The sequence below is a fragment of the Coregonus clupeaformis genome, chromosome 13, assembly GCF_020615455.1.
Source record: "Coregonus clupeaformis isolate EN_2021a chromosome 13, ASM2061545v1, whole genome shotgun sequence".
NCBI lineage: Eukaryota > Metazoa > Chordata > Actinopteri > Salmoniformes > Salmonidae > Coregonus > Coregonus clupeaformis.
In genome coordinates, this window is record NC_059204.1 from 25,447,574 (window position 1) to 25,468,434 (window position 20,861).

At 44.5% G+C, this 20,861-nt stretch overlaps 1 protein-coding gene across 1 annotated transcript; it reads left to right on the forward strand.

Annotated features, from left to right (window-relative positions):
• The first annotated feature begins 1,749 nt into the window (after window positions 1–1,749).
• On the forward strand, window positions 1,750–19,672 carry LOC121580301 (neuronal acetylcholine receptor subunit alpha-10-like). Its single transcript, XM_041895359.1, has 6 exons — window positions 1,750–1,947; window positions 13,425–13,570; window positions 13,677–13,831; window positions 15,285–15,531; window positions 17,513–17,798; window positions 18,674–19,672. The coding sequence occupies exons 1-6, from the start codon at window positions 1,887–1,889 to the stop codon at window positions 19,444–19,446; spliced, it is 1,668 nt and encodes a 555-aa protein (XP_041751293.1). The 5' UTR covers window positions 1,750–1,886; the 3' UTR covers window positions 19,447–19,672.
• The last annotated feature ends 1,189 nt before the right edge of the window (window positions 19,673–20,861 follow it).

Genomic DNA, 20,861 nt, shown 5'->3' on the forward strand with positions numbered 1-20,861 from the left:
TTGATCATTGCTAGACAACCATTTTCAGGTCTTGCCATAGATTTCCAAGTAGATTTAAGTCAAGACTGTAACTCTGCCACTCAGGAACATTCACTGCCTTCTTGGTAAGCAACTCCAGTGTAGATTTGCTTTGTGTTTTAGGTTATTGTCCTGCTTAAAGGTGAATTCATCTCCCAATGTCTGGTGAAAAGCAGACGGAACCAGGTTTTCCTCTAGGATTTTGCCTGTGCTTAGCTCCATTACTTTTCTTTTTCATCCTGAAAAACTCCCCAGTCCTTAACGACTACAAGCAAACACCTAACATGATGCAGCCACTACTATGCTCGAAAATATGGAGAGTGGCACTCAGTAATGTGTTGTGTTGGATTTGCCCCAAACTTAACACTTTGTATTCAGGACAAAAAGTAAATTGCTTTGCTGCATTTTTTGCAGTATTACTTTAGTGCCTTGTTGCAAGCAGGATGCATGTTTTCATATATGTATATTCTCTACAGCAGGGATGCCAAACTCATTCCATGGAGGGCCTAGTGTGTGCTGGTTTTAGTTTTTTCCTTTCAATTAAGGCTTAGACAACCAGGTGAGGGGAGTTCCTTACTAATTAGTGACCTTAATTAATCAATCAAGTACAAGGGAGGAGGGAAAACTCGCAGATATTCGGCCCTCTGTGGAATGACACGTGCTCTACAGGCTTCCTTCCTTTCACTCTGTCAATTATGTTAGTATTATGTAGTAACTACAATGTTGTTGATCCATCCTCAGTTTTCTCCTATAAAAACCATTAAACTCTGTAACTGTGTTAAAGTCACCATTGGCCTCATGGTGATATCCCTGAACGGTTTCCCACCTTTCCAGCAACTGAGTTAGGAAGGACGCCTGTATCTTTGTAGTGACTGGGTGTATTGATACACCATCCAAAGTGTAATTCATAACTTCAGCATGCTCAAAAGAATATTCAATTACATTTTAGTCATTTAGCAGACACTCTTATCCAGAGCGACTTACAGGAGCAATTAGGGTTAAGTGCCTTGCTCAAGGGCACATCGACAGATTTTTCACCTAGTCGGCTCGGGGATTAGAACCAGCAACCTTTCAGGTTACGGGTACTACGCTCTTAACCACTAAGCTACCTGCACCAATGTCTGGTTTTAAAAAATGTATCTACCAATAAGTGCCATTCTTTGAAAGGCATTGGAAAACCTCCCAGGTCTTTGTGGTTGAATCTGTGTTTGGAATTCACTGCTCGACTGCGGGACATTACAGATAATTGTATGTGTGTGGTACAAAGATGAGGTAGGCATTAAAAAATCTTAAACGCTATTATTGCACACAGAGTGAGTCCGTGCATTTATGTGACTTAAGCACATTTTTACTCCTGAACTTATTTAGGATTGGCATAACAAAGGAGTTGAATACTTATTGACTCAAAACATTTCAGCTTTTAATTTTTAATTAATTTGTACACTTTTCGAAAAACATAATTCCACTTTGACATTATTGGGTATTCTGTGTAGGCCGGTGACCAAATACATCTCTATTTAATCCATTTTAAATTCAGGCTGTAACACAACAAAATGTGGATAAAGTTCAGGGGTGAGAATACTTTCTGAAGGCAGTGTATATACAAGTATAAAAGCGCGGGGCGCGCCATGCCTTCTCTTACCGCGCTGTGGCGCGCACCACAGCGCGGTAAGAAGACTAGGCTACTGGATACAGCGGCAGTTCATCCAAAATCAGGTCTGTGTGCGCAGCTGTCTCTTCGCGTCGCGTTTCAGGCCTGCGCTAAACTCCCCAGATACGGTAAATTATCTCAGATGTAGTGGACTGTTTTGCTCCTCTTCTGCCCACAGTATCAAACATAAAGCAGCACGTTGTGCCAGTTCAGCACCATGCATCTATGGAGCGTCTTTTCTACGTCGCTGTTCTTCCTCGGTTTAAGTTTTCTTCCAGGTACGTGTTATTTTTTTGCTTAACAATTTGACAACATGTATTGTATTAGAGACGAGGTTCTGATTATTTATCGATGGCTTGACCAGTTTCAGTCAATTGACAGACTTTGAGGGCAATTTTCCTAACTTTGGCAGTCTGTAGCCTAACTTTAGGCCAGTTCGTTTTTTTCCCGGGTGTTATACAATGCCAACTACAGTGTAGTGACCTAACTGACCTTGTATTGAAAATGTGGCAGACTATACATTCACATTGGATGCTGAATGAATGAATGAGCAACCCCTCAAATATGTATTAAGGGGCAAAGGTGGACTGTGGAAATGACATGCATGCATGGACTGTCACTATGCACTTTGGGTTGGTGATTTCAGGATGAGGACTTAGGTGTTGTATCCCACCGGAATGGAATTAACCTGATATGATGTACTTGATGGTCTACCATGTCATAGTGCCTGACCCTATTATTGCTTTTATTGCTGGTTTCACTTTTCACAAACCTGTGGAGATGGTGTGTTTGTGCATTAATACCTGATTGCTTCTACATCTGCATTGGTTGCTCTTTGGAGTCTTTGGGGGTTTAGGCTGGGTTTCTGTATAAACACTTTGTGACAACTGCTGATGTAAAAAGGGCTTTATAAATTTGATTGATTGTACTCATGGCAAGCTGTTCCTCTCATAATTCCTCTCTCTCTCGCTCTCTCTCAATATCATCCCATGATAATCCCCACCATCTGGGTCTCAAACCCACAGTTAGCGTGTTCTGACGTGACCACTGGGCTGAAAGAGCAAATGCACGCATGCATACACACTCACACACACACACACACACACACACTCACACACACACACACACACACACACAAAGAGATCAGATCAGATGAGAGAATGACAGATTACACCGTTACAACTACAAACTCTCTGTTGTCTGGACACGTGATATATGCCAGCAGTCAATGGGTTTATGCTGTCATCCCTGTGACCTCTAACCCAGACTCATGCCTGGTCCTGTAGATACTGACAGGAGACAAAAGATAGCAGATTAATAAAGGGGAAACAGGAGCCGTGGTTACACCTTGCTTTAACGTGGTTATGGTCATCCGATCAAGATGATCCGATAACTATGGTAATAAAATGTGTCTCTTATCTGCCCACAGTGTCCGTATCGTGAGCAGATTCCCTGGTCCCTCCCTGTATGCAAATTAATCCAACCTGCCTTGGACCTTCCTTATGACACAACCGCACACTTTTATAGTCAATAGTTTTACACTGATTATTACAGCCTATATTTGTTATCCAACGATTTAAGACTGGGCATAATAGGCTACTGTCCCGATATCCTCCACCTGTCCACAGCCATACAAATAAATATTTCATATATCCTCCTGTTTTCAAAACAGTAAAACAGCTTTGTAGGCCTAAGTGCATTAGTTGTGTTTAGGAAGGTCTTAAGAAGTTTGTATTTTGAAGAACCTCTAATATGGTAACCTATTGCAAGACGCGTGGTCAAATTATGAAAATGTATAAAAGTGGCAATGGGTAGAAAGTGCAAAGGAGCATGCATGTAGAGCAAATACTATGGCTTTATAAATGAAGAAAGTGTCAGTCTAAAAGTAGTCTAAAGAGTCCTTCGTATTGTACATCAAATTGGACAGTGGCCTCGCTCATGCTTACAGAAAGCTATGCGCCTTTACGCATCCGTTTGGACATATTCTGCACTTTATTGCTATCCATTTGTCTGGAAAATGCTCAAAGATTCACAGAATAGAATATAATACAACATAATAAAATAAAAAAGGATTGCATTATATTCCAGGAGTCCGATTCTTATTTAGTATAGGCCTAAACAGTTTTAGTTCCTCCAAATCATTGATCAGTGATAATTCAGTAACTGAGTCTCTTTCACTCATTGAGGGTTGATAGACTGATATACAAGCGTTACAGAATTTAAACTGAACTACAAATGTATTGGGGATGCATGGGACGGACTATGATGGAGTCACAGCAGAAGAGCGCAGTGCATGACAAGTGTATGGCAAGGTATAATGTGTATTTATTTTTTTATTCACTATTGCTACCCCTCTTCTTGCTGAACAGTAGGAAGAGGAAAACACCTGTGCTGATGCCAGTCGTTCTAGTTTCTATGTTCCTCTTTAGATACATGTGTTTCTTGGAGAAAGATGATATCACCTCCATCCATCTTCAGTTTTAACATTTAAAAAATGATATTTTTATGGGGCTATCAAGGCCATTTACATTAAACAAAGTACTTTTTATTCTGCCAGCCATTTAAATATATACTGTAAGTATTTAGAACTCTTCCTAACTGGTGTCATTGTCTTTGTTTCTTGTAGTACCCATAATGCACTGGTCTCCTCCCATTTCCCCATAATACTGTATTTATTGTAGTTGTATTTGTTTCGTTGCCTGTATTTTTTTTCAACACTGTCTTTATAAATTGTTTTGTTCGTACTTTACATTAAGACATTACCAAGCCAAAGGCTATTCAAAATCATAAATAAAATGATCTCCAACGGTGCTACCACTTCCCTTGGGTAGCATTATTTGGTTTTCCATGTGTGTTCCATCACATGGATCCTAGGGCCCATAAGAAATGGGAACCCTTCCCTTGTGGTGTGACACTTACAGTGGGGAAAAATGTATTTAGTCAGCCACCAATTGTGCAAGTTCTCCCACTTAAAAAGATGAGAGAGGCCTGTCATTTTCATCATAGGTACACGTCAACTATGACAGACAAAATGAGGAAAAAAATCCAGAAAATCACATTGTAGGATTTTTAATGAATTTATTTGCAAATTATGGTGGAAAATAAGTATTTGGTCAATAACAAAAGTTTCTCAATACTTTGTTATCTACCCTTTGTTGGCAATGACACAGGTCAAACGTTTTCTGTAAGTCTTCACAAGGTTTTCACACACTGTTGCTGGTATTTTGGCCCATTCCTCCATGCAGATCTCCTCTAGAGCAATGATGTTTTGGGGCTGTCGCTGGGCAACACAGACTTTCAACTCCCTCCAAAGATTTTCTATGGGTTGAGATCTGGAGACTGGCTAGGCCACTCCAGGACCTTGAAATGCTTCTTACGAAGCCACTCCTTCGTTGCCCGAGCGGTGTGTTTGGGATCATTGTCATGCTGAAAGACCCAGCCACGTTTCATCTTCAATGCCCTTGCTGATGGAAGGAGGTTTTCACTCAAAATCTCACGATACATGGCCCCATTCATTCTTTCCTTTACACGGATCAGTCATCCTGGTCCCTTTGCAGAAAAACAGCCCTAAAGCATGATGTTTCCACCCCCATGCTTCACAGTAGGTATGGTGTTCTTTGGATGCAACTCAGCATTCTTTGTCCTCCAAACACGACGAGTTGAGTTTTTACCAAAAAGTTCTATTTTGGTTTCATCTGACCATATGACATTCTCCCAATCCTCTTCTGGATCATCCAAATGCACTCTAAAAAACTTCAGACGGGCCTGGACATGTACTGGCTTAAGCAGGGGGACACGTCTTGCGCTGCAGGATTTGAGTCCCTGGCGGCGTAGTGTGTTACTGATGGTAGGCTTTGTTACTTTGGTCCCAGCTCTCTGCAGGTCATTCACTAGGTCCCCCCATGTGGTTCTGGGATTTTTGCTCACCGTTCTTGTGATCATTTTGACCCCACGGGGTGAGATCTTGCATGGAGCCCCAGATCGAGGGAGATTATCAGTGGTCTTGTATGTCTTCCATTTCCTAAGAATTGCTCCCACAGTCGATTTCTTCAAACCAAGCTGCTTACCTATTGCAGATTCAGTCTTCCCAGCCTGGTGCAGGTCTACAATTTTGTTTCTGGTGTCCTTTGACAGCTCTTTGGTCTTGGCCATAGTGGAGTTTGGAGTGTGACTGTTTGAGGTTGTGGACAGGTGTCTTTTATACTGATAACAAGTTCAAACAGGTGCCATTAATACAGGTAACGAGTGGAGGACAGAGGAGCCTCTTAAAGAAGAAGTTACAGGTCTGTGAGAGCCAGAAATCTTGCTTGTTTGTAGGTGACCAAATACTTATTTTCCACCATAATTTGCAAATAAATTCATTAAAAATCCTACAATGTGATTTTCTGGATTTTTCTTCCTCAATTTGTCTGTCATAGTTGACGTGTACCTATGATGAAAATTACAGGCCTCTCTCATCTTTTTAAGTGGGAGAACTTGCACAATTGGTGGCTGACTAAATCCTTTTTTCCCCACTGTATAACACAAAAACAGGTTGGCAGCAGTAAGCGTTTCAAACCCTTTCACCTCGGTTGTAATATATAACTTTTATACAATTATAGAAATAAATCCCTGAATGGATGAATTCCTTTCAAATTAGACAGATAATACACATAATAATGTAGCCACTTCCTAAAATAAGATAATTACCTTTAACCAGGAGCAGCAGTCAGTTGAAATTCAGCATTTAAGCAAACAGATATTATTTTATATTGAGATGAGATTCAATGTAGTCCGTGTTTCTGGTCATACCTCGTACCAATAATAAAGATAAGTAGGATCAGAAGTAATGATATTGATAATAATAGTGATAGTAACCATAATATCAATCATGATAATACCAATAATGAGGATAATATTAATTGTAGTATTAACATCAATGAATGTAATAGTAATAATAATAAGTTATTATAATAATCATGTTCTAAAATTGATTAAATAAAAAAATTTCCTCAGCAATCTACACACAATACTCCATAATGAGAAAGCAAAAACCAGTTTTTAGAAATTTTTACAAATGTATTACAAATAAAAAACGGAAATTTCACATTTACATAGGTATTCAGACCCTTTACTCAGTACTTTGTTGAAACACCTTTGGCAGCGATTACAGCCTCAAGTCTTCTTGGGTATGGCGCTACAAGCTTGGCACACCTGTATTTGGGGAGTTTCTCCCATTCTTCTCTGCAGATCCTTTCAAGCTCTGTCAGGTTGAATGGGGAGCGTCACTGCACAGCTATTTTCAGGTCTCTCCAGAGATGTTCAATCGGGTTCAAGTCCGAGCTCTGGCTGGGCCACTCAAGGACATTTAGAGACTTGTCCTGAAGCCACTCCTGCGTTGTCTTGGCTGTGTGCTTAGGGTCGTTGTCCTGTTGGAAGGTGAACCTTCACCCCAGTCTGAGGTCCTGAGCGCTCTGGAGCAGGTTTTCATCAAGTATTTCTCTGTACTTTTCTCCGTTCATCTATCCCTCGATCCAGACTAGTCTCCCAGTCCCTGCCGCTGAAAAACATCCCCACAGCATGATGCTGCCACCACCACCCTTCACTGTAGGGATGGTGTCAGGTTTCCTCCAGACGTGACGCTTGGCATTCAGGCCAAAGAGTTCTATCTTGGTTTCATCAGACCAGAGAATCTTGTTTCTCATGGTCTGAGTACTTTAGGTGCCTTTTGGCAAACTCCAAGCGGGCTGTCATGTGCCTTTTACTGAGGAGTGGCTTCCGCCTGGCCACTCTACCATAAAGGCCTGATTGGTGGAGTGCCGCAGAGATGGTTGTCCTTCTGGAAGGTTCTCCCATCTCCACAGAGGAAGAGAACCTCTGTCAGAGTGACCATCGGGTTCTTGGTCACCTCCCTGACCAAGGCCCTCTGTCAGAGTGACCATCGGGTTCTTGGTCACCTCCCTGACCAAGGCCCTTCTCCCCCGATTGCTCAGTTTGGCCGGGCAGCCAGCTCTAGGAAGAGTCTTGGTGGTTCCAAACTTCTTCCATTTAAGAATGATGGAGGCCACTGTGTTCTTGGGGACCTTCAATGCTGCAGACATTTTTTTGTACCCTTCCCCAGATCTGTGCCTCGACACAATCCTGTCTCTGAGCACTACAGACAATTCCTTCGACCTCATGGCTTGGTTTTTGCTCTGACATGCACTGTCAACTGTGGGACCTGATATAGACAGGTGTGTGCCTTTCCAAATCATGTCCAATCAATTGGATTTACCACAGGTGGACTCCAATCAAGTTGTAAAAACATCTCAAGGATGATCAATGCAAACAGGATGCACCTGAGCTCAATTTCGAGTCTCATAGCAAAGTGTATTCTCTTTGTCATTATGGGGTATTGTGTGTAGATTGATGAGGAAAAAAGTAATGTAATCAATTTTAGAATAAGGCTGTAATGTAACAAAATGTGGAAAAAGTCAAGGGGTCTGAATACTTTCCCAATGCAGTGTACATACAAAAGTATGTGGACACCCCTTCAAACTAGTGGATTCGGCTATTTCAGCCACACCCGTTGCTGGCAGGTGTATAAAATCGAGCACACAGCCAAGCAATCTCCATAGACAAACATTGTCAGTAGAATGGCCCGTACTGAAGGGCTCAGTGACTTTCAACGTGGCACAGTCATGCGATGCCACCTTTCCAACAAGTCAGTTCATCAAATTTCTGCACTGCTAGAGCTGCCCCGGTCAACAGTAAGTGTTGTTATTGTGAAGTGGAAACGTCTAGGAGCAACACAAGCTCACAGAACGGGACCGCCAAGTGCTGAAGCGTGTAGCTAGTAAAAAATGGTCTGTCCTCAGTTGCAACACTCACTACCGAGTTCCAAACTGCCACTGGAAACAACGTCAGCACAATAACTTTTTGTCGGGTTTCCATGGCCGAGCAGCCGAACACAAGCCTAAGATCACCATGCGCAATGCCAAGTGAACACTACCTACCCCAATGCATAGTGCCATCTGTAAAGTTTGGAGGAGGAATAATGGTCTGGGGCTGTTTTTCATTGTTCGGGCTAGGTCCCTTAGTTCCAGTGAAGGGAAATCTTAACGCTACAGCATACAATGACATTCTAGACCATTCTGTGCTTCCAACTTTGTGGCAACAGTTCGGGGAAGGCCCTTTCCTGTTTCAGCATGACAATGCCGTGTACAAAGCGAGGTCCTTACAGCAATGGTTTTTCGAAATCGGTGTGGAAGAATTTGACTGGCCTGCACAGAGCCCTAACCTCAACCCCATCGAACACCTTTGGGATGTATTGGAATGCCGACTGCGAGCCAGGCCTAATCGCCCAACATCAGTGTCCGACCTCACTAATGCTCTTGTGGCTGAAAGTAAGCAAGTACCCGCAGCAATGTTCCAACATCTAGTGGAAAGCCTTCCCAGAAGAGTTGAGGCTGTTATAGCAGCAAAGGGGGGACCAACTCCATATTAATGGCCATTATTTTGGAATGAGATGTTCGTTGAGCAGGTGTCCACATACTTTTGGTCATGTACCTGCTATGTTACCTGCTATGATTGGGGTTAGGTTTAAGGTTAGGGGTAAGGTTTAAAGTTAGTGATATAAAAAATGATTTGTGGTTAGAAAGCTTGTTAATTCTGTCCATTATGGCCAGATAGTGATGAGCCAGAGTAAATGAGGTCCGGGCTTCTGAAACTACCGTTTCCTGTAGTCCACGATAAGCTCCTTTGTCTTGCCCATGTTGAGGGAGAGGTTGTTGTCCAGGCACCACACTGCCAAGTCTCTGATCTCCTCCCTATAGGCTATCTCATCGTTGTCGGTGAACAGGCCTACCACTGTTGTGTCGTCGGCAAACGTAATGATGGCGTTGGAGTCGTGCGCGGCCACTCAGTCGTGGGTGAACAGGGAGTACAGGAGGGGACTGAGCATGCACCCCTGAGGGGCCCCCATGTTGAGGGTCATCGTGGCGGATGTGTTGTTGCCTACCCTCACCACCTGGGGGCGGCCCGTCAGGAAGTCCAGGATCCAGTTGCAGAGGGAGAGGTTCAGTCCCAGGGTCTGGAGTGGGTCCAGGGTTTCTGGGGTGATGGTGTTGATGTGAGCCATGACCATCCCTTCAAGGCATTTCATGGCTACAAATGTGAGTGCTATGGGGCGGTAGTCATTTAGACAGGTTACCTTGTTCTTAGGCACAGGGACTATGGTGGTTTGCTTGAAACATGTAGGTATTACAGACTTGGTCAGAGAGAGGTTGAAAATGTCAGTGAAGACACTTGCCAGCTGGTCAGCGCATGCTCTGAGGACACGTCCTGGTAATCCGTCTGGCCCTGCGGCCTTGTGAATGTTAACCTGTTTAAAGGTCTTACTCACATCGGCTACGGAGAGTTTGATCACACAGCTGGTGCTCTCACGCATTGTTCAGTGTTGCTTGCCTCGAAGCGAGCATAGAAGGCATTTAGCTCGTCTGGTAGGCTCATGTCACTGGGCAGATCTTGGCTGGGTTTCCCTTTGTGTAGAGGCAATGAGTGTGTCGATAACATTTTGCAATGGTGTAGTGCCACAGGGCGTGGCTGTGATGCACTGTGCTGTCTGCAGTAGGAAGTGAATGGACAGGCATTTAGCAGCTCTAGATGGACACACTCTCATTTACTGTTTGTAATTACCTACCTGCTTATCTCCATCCATCCCTCCCCCTCTCCTCCCCTCTCCAGAGCGTTCAGTAATGACCTCCTTCCCTCCATCCCTTTCTCTCTGTCTTTCCTCCCCTTACCCTAAAGTCACCCCTAATCTTCTTGTCATTTTCACTCCTAATTTACTACTCCATGTTTATCATTCCAATATTCCCACTTTCTCTGTCTCCATCCATCTCCCTCAATACTCTCTCTCATCCTCTCTCTCTCTCTCTCTCTCTCTCTCTCTCTCTCTCTCTCTCTCTCTCTCTCCTCTCTCTCTCTCTCTCTCTCTCTCTCTCTCTCTCTCTCTCTCTCTCTCTGTCTGTCAAATTGAATTTCTAATTAAATTCAAATGCACATGAGGTTGCAATTGTATTGTTTGTTGCCAAACCAATTCCAAATATAACGGGCCTCAAGAAGCTGTCCCAAACCCCAACAGCAACTCTTCCAACAAAGGCTTGAGAGACTGCAGGATTATCCCACACTTCCATCAATGAATTAATGACCCTGCAGTTAAAGGGCAAGCGCACAAAAGGGCAAGACCTCTAGGCAGAGAGCCTAAACAATCTTACATATACACTGAACAAAATAATAAACGCAACATGCAACAATTTAAAAGATTTTACTGAGTTACAGTTCATATAAGGAAATCGGTCAATTGAAATAAATTCATTAGGCCCTAATCTATGGATTTCACATGACTGGGAATACAGATATGCATCTGTTGGTCACAGATACCTTTAAAAAAGGTAGGGGCGTTGGGGCGTGGATTAGAAAACCAGTCAGTATGTGGTGTGACCACCATTTGCCTCAGTCTCCTGAGTGGAGCAGTGGTCTAAGGCACTGCATCGCAGTGCTAGCTGTGCCACTAGAGATCCTGGTTCAAATCCAGGCTCTGTCGCAGCCGGCCGTGACCGGGAGACTCATGGGCAGCGCACAATTGGCCTAGCGTTGTCCAGGGTAGGGGAGGGAATGGCTGGCAGGGATGTAGCTCAGTTGATAGAGCATGGCGTTTGCAACGCCAGGGTTGTGGGTTCGATTCCCACGGGGGACCAGTATGAAAGAAAAAAAAATTAATTATTCACTAACTGTAAGTCGCTCTGGATAAGAGCATCTGCTAAATGACTAAAATGTAAACACAACATGTTTTTTTACTCATACAAAGCTGTTCATTTTAGTCTGTTCAAACAGACCCCATCTCAAAGGAAACAAGCACTCATTAAGATCAGGCGTGGCCAATTAGTGTGGGAGGCCAACACACCTGAACACGCTATTCTTAGAATGTTCTCTGAACGTTACTAAAGTGTTCTTATGGAATGTTTTCTTACCGTTCTCTGAACAATTTGAGAACATGACTTCAAATAAAACCATTAAGAAACCTGTAGGAAACATTATGCTGATGTACTGAAATTCCCACAGAATTGGATCAGAAAACCTGTCAGTATGTGGTGTGACCACCATTTGCCTCAACACGACATTTGCCGCAACCCATCTCCTTCACATAGAGATGATCAGACTGATGATTGTGGCCTGTGGAATGTTGTCCCACTCCTCTTTAATGGCTGTGCGAAGTTGCTGGATATTGGCAGTAACTGGAAAATGCTTTCGTACACGTCGAACCAGAGCATCCAAAACATGCTCAATGGGTGACATGTCTGATGAGTATGTAGGCCTTGGAAGAACTGGGACATTTTCAGCTTCCAGGAATTGTGTACAGATCGTTGTGACATGGGGCTGTGCATTATCATGCTGAAACATGAGGTGATGGCGGCGGATGAATGGCACGACAATGGGCCTCAGGATCTCGTCACGGTATCTCTGTGCATTCAAATTGCCATCGATAAAATGCAATTGTGTTCGTTGTCTGTAGCTTATGCCTGCCCATACCATAACCCCACCGCCACCATGGGGCACTCTATTCACAACGTTGACATCAGCAAACTGCTCGCCCACACGACACTATACACACTACGCTGTCTGCTATCTGCCCAGTACAGTTGAAACCGGGATTCATCTGTGAAGAGCACACTTCTCCAGCGTACCAGTGGCCATCGAAGGTGAGCATTTGCCCACTGAAGTTGGTTACGCCGCAGTCAGGTCAAGACCCTGGTGAAGACGACGAGCACGCAGATGAGCTTCCCTGAGATGGTTTCTGATAGTCTGTGCAGAAATTCTTTGGTTGTGCAAACCCACAGTTTCATCAGCTGTCCGGGTGGCTGGTCTCAAACGATCCCACAGGTGAAGAAGCCGGATGTGGAAGTGCTGGGCTGGCGTGGTTACACGTGGTCTGCGGTTGTGAGGCCGGTTGGATGTACTGCCAAATTCTCTAAAACGACGTTGGAGGCGGCTTATGGTAGAGAAGTGAACATTCAATTATCTGGCAACAGCTCTGGTGGACATTCCTGCAGTCAGCATGCCAATTGCACACTCCCTCAAATTTGAGACATCTGTGGCATTGTGTTGTGTGACAAAACTGCACATTTTAGAGTGGCCTTATATTGACCCCAGCACAAGGTGCACCTGTGTAATGATCATGCTGTTTAATCAGTTTATGCCACACCTGTCAGGTGGATGGATTATCCTGGCAAAGGAGAAATGCTCACTAACAGGGATGTAAACAAATTTGTGCACAAAATTTGAGAGAAATAAGCTTTTTGAGTGTATGGAAAATGTGTTGTTAAGTATAGGAAGAGGTCTAACCAAAAGTTACTGTAACATTATCAAATGTAATGGCTGTAGTGAGTCATGCATGGAGGACCAGACTGACTGGACATCATTTAGTGGATTACAAGGTGCCTCTTAGGTTAATCAAGCTTGGAATGCTGTTGAGTCAATTTCCCCCATTCTTTTGAGGAACTGAGACTTTAATTTGAATAATAATGAAGGTTGTGAGTGATGTGGATTTAATGTGGTTCCTTCAATTCTGCTAGGCGTTTTACTTACTGTGTGTCCAACTCTCTCTCTCTCTCTCTCTCTCTCTCTCTCTCTCTCTCTCTCTCTCTCTCTCTCTCTCTCTCTCTCTCTCTCTCTCTCTCTCTCTCTCTCTCTCTCTCTCTCTCTCTCTCTCTCTCTCTTTCTCTTTCTCTGACAGTGTGTCTGGGTGCTCATGGGAGGTATGCTCAGAAGTTGTTGACTGATTTGTTCGCTAACTACACCAACGCTCTGAGACCGGTGGAGGACACAGACCACATCATCAACGTCACACTGCAGATCACCCTCTCACAGATTATCGACATGGTAAATACACACACACAAATACATACATACACAAGGTCACCACGATGACCCCACATGCACTACTTATACTCTGTATAGGCCTCCTCTGATACTGTTTTCCCTGCAGGATGAGCGTAACCAGATCCTGACCACGTACCTGTGGATCCGGATGGTGTGGACGGACGCCTACCTTACCTGGAAGAAGGACGACTACGATGGTCTCGATACCATCCGCATACCTAGTAGTTATGTATGGAGGCCTGATATTGTCCTATATAACAAGTAGGTCTGGCTGGTATTGAGACACATCGGTTCTTCCTGCACGGGTTTGTTGTCCTCTTCCTCACACTCCTTTTCCTCACCCTCCTCTTCCTCACCCTCCTCTTTCTCACCCTCATCATTGAATTTCTGTAATGTTGCCATGGACACAAGCTGGACACTAGATTCCGTTACTCAGGGGGTGTCCAGGCAACAGGTGTGCTTCTGATGCTCATCACAGTGTATTGGAGCAGTAGTTTTTTTTACTAGTGTCAGGGGTTCTTCCTGGATAGGTTACGTAGACAGGACGGTTTCCTGGCACTAGTTATAATTTATGGCAATGTCAACCTGAAATGAAAAGTAAATAGAACTAAAGACAAGGTTGGTCACCTGTCTTTTCTAGTATGTGGTTTTTACACTTGTTTTTGGATACTAAATTAGTTGTTCTTGCCAAAACCAGGACATGGTTCTAGACGTACTGCTGTGCACATGGTTTTGCATTGGTAAACACTGTATAAGCGGAATAATCCTTCTATTTATTCTTTCACAGTATCTTATTCTCCCTTTATTTTGTTATGTTTTAATCTCTCTTTGTTGTAATTACAACACACAACTGAATCAGTAATCCCTTTAGGATGGACTTGAACCTTTTCTATATCATTTTCCAGAGATTATACCTGGACAGGTGTGAGGGTTGTGTGTTACATGAGACTCACATGAATCCCCTACCTGAGCTAACACTCTACCTGTTTAAATATGTAATCCCTGTTGGAGGATGGTTGGTATCAGGGGGATGCCACAGAATGCAGATTCAGTTCCTAAAATATGGTTTCTGAGAAAATTCCAACTTTGAGGGTGGTGACTATTAAAGTTCTATGTTCAGTCCAGTCCCTGTGATCAAGGTCAGAAATGTAGTGAGAGTGCTGAGTGTAGGAGTTGGCTCTGAGAGGAGGGCTCCACTCCTGCCCTCCCCACTCTCTTTGTGCCTCGACAATCACCTTTCAATCATCCTACCTGACCATCATGACATCCTTTATCTCTCTGAGTCATTCAGGTTTCCTGTCCTTAACTGTTGTTAACCCTCTCATCTGCCTCTTTAACCACTCCATCTGTCTTTAACTGTGTCTGTCTGTCTGTCATTAGGGTATTAGACGCTCCATGCCTATCTTCCTTCCCTACATTTCCACCGTCTGTCTTTTCCCAGTCACACCTCTAAAGAGTCTTTAGTCACTTGACAGTAAGTATATCTTTTCTCTTTTTCTTTCATATCAATTGTAGATAAGAAATCATTTTCTATGGTTTTAATTGCCGCCTTTGTTCGCCAATGAATTCCTCACACACTCTTTCCCCTGCCTCTTCTCCCTCTCTCTCTCCCTCCGCCTCCCCTCCTCCCACCATCCCTGTGCTTCTTGTCCCCCATACACTCCCCCCTCTTTCCTATCTCCCTACTCCTCCTTCTCCTTCGCACCCCTCTCAGTGCTGATGACCAGTTCTCCAGCTCTATGGAGACCAACGTGGTGATCCGTAACGACGGACAGATCATGTGGGACCAGCCGGCCATCACTAAGAGCTCGTGCTCCGTGGACGTGTCCTTCTTCCCGTTTGATGCCCAGCAGTGTCGCCTAACCTTCGGCTCCTGGACACACAACGGCAACCAGATGGACCTGGTCAACGCCCTGGACAGCGCTGACCTGGCCGACTTTGTGGCCAACGTGGAGTGGGAGGTCAGATTGATTAGTTTATTTTGCAATTTTTCTATCCTTTATTTATAGCAGTGCTTTTGGTGCTATTTATACGGCAAAGCCTGATCTTTATTCCCTTTTTGCACTTTATTGATTGAAAACACATTTATAAGACTGTCTTATCTTGTTGTTTTTTTACACTGAACAAAAATATAAATGCAACATGTAAAGTGTTGGTCCCATGTTTCATGAGCTGAAATAAAAGATCCCTGACATTTTCCATACTCACAAAAAGCTTATTTCTCTGCACAAATTATGCTTAATTTTGTGCACAAATTTGTTTACATCCCTGTTAGTGAGCATTTCTTCTTTGCCAAGATAATCCATCCACCTGACAGGTGTGGCATATCAATAAGCTGATTAAACAGCATGATCATTACACAGGTGCACCTTGTGCTGGGGTCAATAAAATGGCACTCTAAAATGTGCAGTTTTGTTACACAACACAATGCCACAGATGTCTCAAGTTTTGAGGGAGCATGCAATTGCCATGCTGACTGCAGCAATGTCCACCAGAGCTGTTGCCAGAGAATTGAATGTTAATTTCTCTATCATAAGCTGCCTCCTACATGTTGTGTTTATATTTATATTCAGTATATGTTTATTGGATAGGATAGAGAGAAACGAGGAGCAGTGGGTCGGATTTGAACCCATGCTGGCAGAGGTTCATAGTACACTACATGACCAAAAGCATGTGGACACCTGCTCGTCGAGCATCTCATTCCAAAATCATGGGCATTAATATGGAGTTGGTCCTCCCTTTGTTGCTATAACAGCCTCCACTCTTCTGGGAAGGCTTTCCACTAGATGTTGGAACATTGCTGCGAGGACTTGCTACCATTCAGCCACAAGAGCATTAGTGAGGTTGGGCACTGATGTTGGTCGATTAGGCCTGGCTCACGGTCGGTGTTCCAATTCATCCCAAAGGTGTTCGATGGGATTGAGGTCAGGGCTCTGTGCAGGCCAGTCAAGTTCTTCCACACCGATCTCGACAAACCATTTCTGTATGGACCTTGCTTTGTGCACGGTGGCATTGCCATGCTGAAACGGGAAAGGGCCTTCCCCAAACTGTTGCCACAAAGCTGGAAGCACAGAATCGTCTAGAATGTCATTTTATGCTGTAGTGTTAAGATTTCCCTTCACTGGAACTAAGGGGCCTGAACCATGAAAGACAGCCGCAGACCATTATTCCTCCTCCACTGAACTTTACAGTTGGCAATATGCATTCGGGCAGGTAGCGTTCTCCTGGCATCCGCCAAACCCAGATTCATCCGTCGGACTGCCAGATGGTGAAGCATGATTCATAACTTCAGCATTTCCACTGCTCCAAAGTCCAATGTCGGTGAGCTTTACACCACTCCAGCATACGCTTGGCATTGCGCATGGTGTTCTTAGGCTTGTGTGCGGCTGCTCGGCCATGGAAACTCATTTCAGGAAGCTCCCGACGAACAGTTCTTGTGCTGACGTTGCTTCCAGAGGCAGTTTGGAACTCGGTAGTGAGTTTTGCAACTGAGGCCAGATTATTTTTTACGCACTACGCGCTTCAGCACTCGGCGGTCCCGTTCTGTGAGCTTGTGTGGCCTACCACTTCGCGGCTGAGCCGTTGTTGCTCCTAGACCTTTCCACTTCACAATAACAGCACTTACAGTTGACTGGGGCAGCTCTGGCAGGGCTGAAATTTTACAAACTGACTTGTTGGAAAGGTGGCATCCTATGACTGTGCCACGTTGAAAGTCACTGAGCTATTCAGTAAGGCCATTCTACTGCCAATGTTTGTCTATGGCGATTGCATGGCCGTGTGCTCGATTTTATACACCTGTCAGCAATGGGTGTTGCTGAAATAGCTGAATCCACTAATTTGAAGGGGTGTCCACATACTTTTGTATTTATAGTGTACGTGTGTTCTTAGACTGCCAGACCACCCCAGGCCACACATTTCTATTCCATTCTATCCTAATAACAGGTTCTAGGTATGCCAGCCAAGAAGAACGTGGTCCTGTATGGCTGCTGCTCAGACCCCTACCCAGACATCACCTACACCCTGCACCTGAAACGCAGGGCCTCCTTCTACATCTTCAACCTGCTTATCCCCTGTATGATGATCTCCTTCCTGGCCCCGCTGGGCTTCTACCTGCCGGCTGACTCTGGGGAGAAAGTGTCCCTGGGGGTCACCGTGCTGCTGGCCCTGACTGTGTTTCAGCTGCTGGTGGCAGAGAGCATGCCACCCTCGGAGAACGTACCACTCATAGGTGAGTGGCTTGGGGGTGTTAGAGAGAGAGAGGGGGAGAGAGAGAGAGTGATGGAGGAGGGAGGGAGAACAAGAGAACAAGAAAGGGAGAGAGAAACTGCTTGCCATGAGTACAGCAATCAGAGAGAAAGAGACACATTAGAAATATGCTCTTCTCTGGGCTTTTGTGGTCATTTTAGCTCCTTCTCCAACACTAACAGAGACTGACCAGCTCGCCTCAGACTTTTATAGATCTTCTCCTCCAATAAACTCAGGCAGAAATGTTTAGTAAATATTGAATGGGTCTTGCTCAGTACAACATCCTCATACAGCCTCTCTCTGCTGCGCCATTTAACTGCCTGGCTATAGATGAGATGTGATACAGAGTAGGGAGACCTTATGAATACTGAAGAAGCATATTTTGTATGTTTATTCAATATATTATTCCATATTTTATTGTGATAGTATTGGGAAGAGCAAAGAGCGCTTATTAAATTTGAATCAACTTTGAAATGCATGCAGCGTAAAACAAGAGTGTAGGCATTTTTGCAGTTGTGTTTCAATTCAGGAATGAGTTGAGTTGTAGTATTTGTGTGTGCTTGGCTTAGAGAGCTGCTTGTGTTGGTGTTTGTGGGATAATGTTGATTCAATGGTACAGAGGACAGGCAAGTCGATATTGGCTGTCCAGCTAATTTAATGTGCTGCAGTCACAGCTTGATAACCTATACCCTGCCTACTCACTCTGGAGCAATTATGCTTGTCTGGCTATTTAACACTGTCTAGAATCCTGCAAGGCAGTGATGTTATGTAAGCCAATGTACACTATTACATTGAATGATTATGTTTGAGTCGTTATACATTAAATAGACTGTATTGCTGATCACTACTTCTCCACAGGGAAGTACTACATTGCCACCATGACGATGATCACCGCATCGACCGCCCTGACTATCTTCATCATGAATATCCATCACTGTGGTCCGGAGGCGCGTCCTGTCCCTGAATGGGCCCGCCGCTTCATCCTGCACTACCTGGCACGGATCTGCTTCGTCTACGAGGTGGGAGAGAACTGCTTCACCGGCACACCCAAGAAACAGGCCCCGCCCGAGCCTGAGCACCCACCTGACCACAATAGCAACCCCCAAACTAGAGGTACCAACTGGGATGTGAACGGGCAAGCCTGGCGAGGCATGGGAGAGAGGCATGGAGACGAAGGGGGAGGGGTGGGCGTAAAGACACAGGAAGAGAAAGAGGAGGGGAATAGACTGGATGTGAAAAAAGGATCATACCAAATGTTTGAGCCCAGTAGGTGGAAAGACGACCTTTTTGTAAGTATAGATGCTGAAGAGGAGGTGGAGGAAGCAGCAGGAGGAGGAGGAGGAGAGAGAGGCTGTGTGGGAGGAGGTGGAGAACGAAGAAAAGGATCAATAGGAGGTGCAGAGGCTAGGGGTAGGAGGGAGGTGGTGGTGAGGGCCCAGTGTGTGTGTCAGCACCAGGCGCTCCGCAGGAACATCGAGTACATCGCCAGCTGCTATCATGACCAGCGCTCCACCCAGAGACGTACGGGTGAGTGGAGGAAGGTGGCCAAGGTCATGGACCGACTCTTCATGTGGCTCTTCTTCATCATGGTCTTCCTCATGAGCCTCCTCATCATGGGCAAGGCCGTCTGAGCACGTGCAGAGAGAAGAGGGAGATCAGATCCTACCCTTCCCAAATGCTGACCTTAACCATTAAGGTGGATCCCAAACGGACCTTAGATCAGTGTCTAATGGTAACTTTATCCTACTCCGAGGGGCAGTAGGCCAACTAAACCATTCACAGAGTTCACCACAGGAGATACTCTGTGTGTGTTTTTGTACTTACACTACCGGTCAAAAGTTTTAGAACACCTACTCATTTAAGGGTTTTTCTTTATTTTTACTATTTTCTACATTGTGGAATAATAGTGAAAACATCAAAACTATAAAATAACACATGGAATCATGTAGTAACCAAAGAAGTGTTAAACAAATTAAAATATATTTTATATTTGAGATTCTTCAAAGTAGCCACCCTTTGCTTTGATGACAGCTTTGCATACTCTTGGTATTCTCTCAACCAGCTTCACCTGGAATGCTTTTCCAACAGTCTTGGAGGAGTTCCCACATATGCTGAGCACTTGTTGGCTGCTTTTCCTTCACTCTGCGGTCCGACTCATCCCAAACCATCTCAATTTGGTTGAGGTCGGGGGATTGTGGAGGCCAGGTCATCTGATGCAGCACTCCATCACTCTCCTTCTTGGTAAAATAGCCCATACACAGCCTAGAGGTGTGTTGGGTCATTGTCCTGTTGAAAATCAAATGATAGTCCCACTAAGCCCAAACCAGATGGGATGGCGTATCGCTGCAGAATGCTGTGGTAGCCATGCTGGTTAAGTGTGCCTTGAATTCTAAATAAATCACAGACAGTGTCACCAGCAAAGCACCCCCACACCATAACACCTCCTCCATGCTTTACGGTGGGAAATACACATGCGGAGATCATCCGTTCACCCACACCGCGTCTCACAAAGACAAGGCGGTTAGAACCAGAGATCTCCAATTTGGACTCCAGACCAAAGGACAAATTTCCACCTGTCTAATGTCCTTTGCTCGTGTTTCTTGGCCCAAGCAAGTCTCTTCTTATTATTGGTGTCCTTTAGTAGTGGTTTCTTTGCAGCAATTCGACCATGAAAGCCTGATTCACACTGTCTCCTCTGAACAGTTGATGTTGAGATATGTGTGTTACTTGAACTCTGTGAAGCATTTATTTGGGCTGCAATTTCTGAGGCTGGTAACTCTAATGAACTTATCCTATGCAGCAGAGGTAACTCTGGCTCTTCCATTCCTGTGGTGGTCCTCATGAGAGTCAGTTTCATAATAGCACTTGATGTTTTTTGCGACTGCACTTGAAGAAACTTTCAAAGTTCTTGAAATGTTCCGTATTGACTGACCTTCATGTCTTAAAGTAATGATGGACTGTCGTTTCTCTTTGCTTATTTGAGCTGTTCTTGCCATAATATTGACTTGGTCATTTACCAGATAGGGCTATCTTCTGTATACCCCCG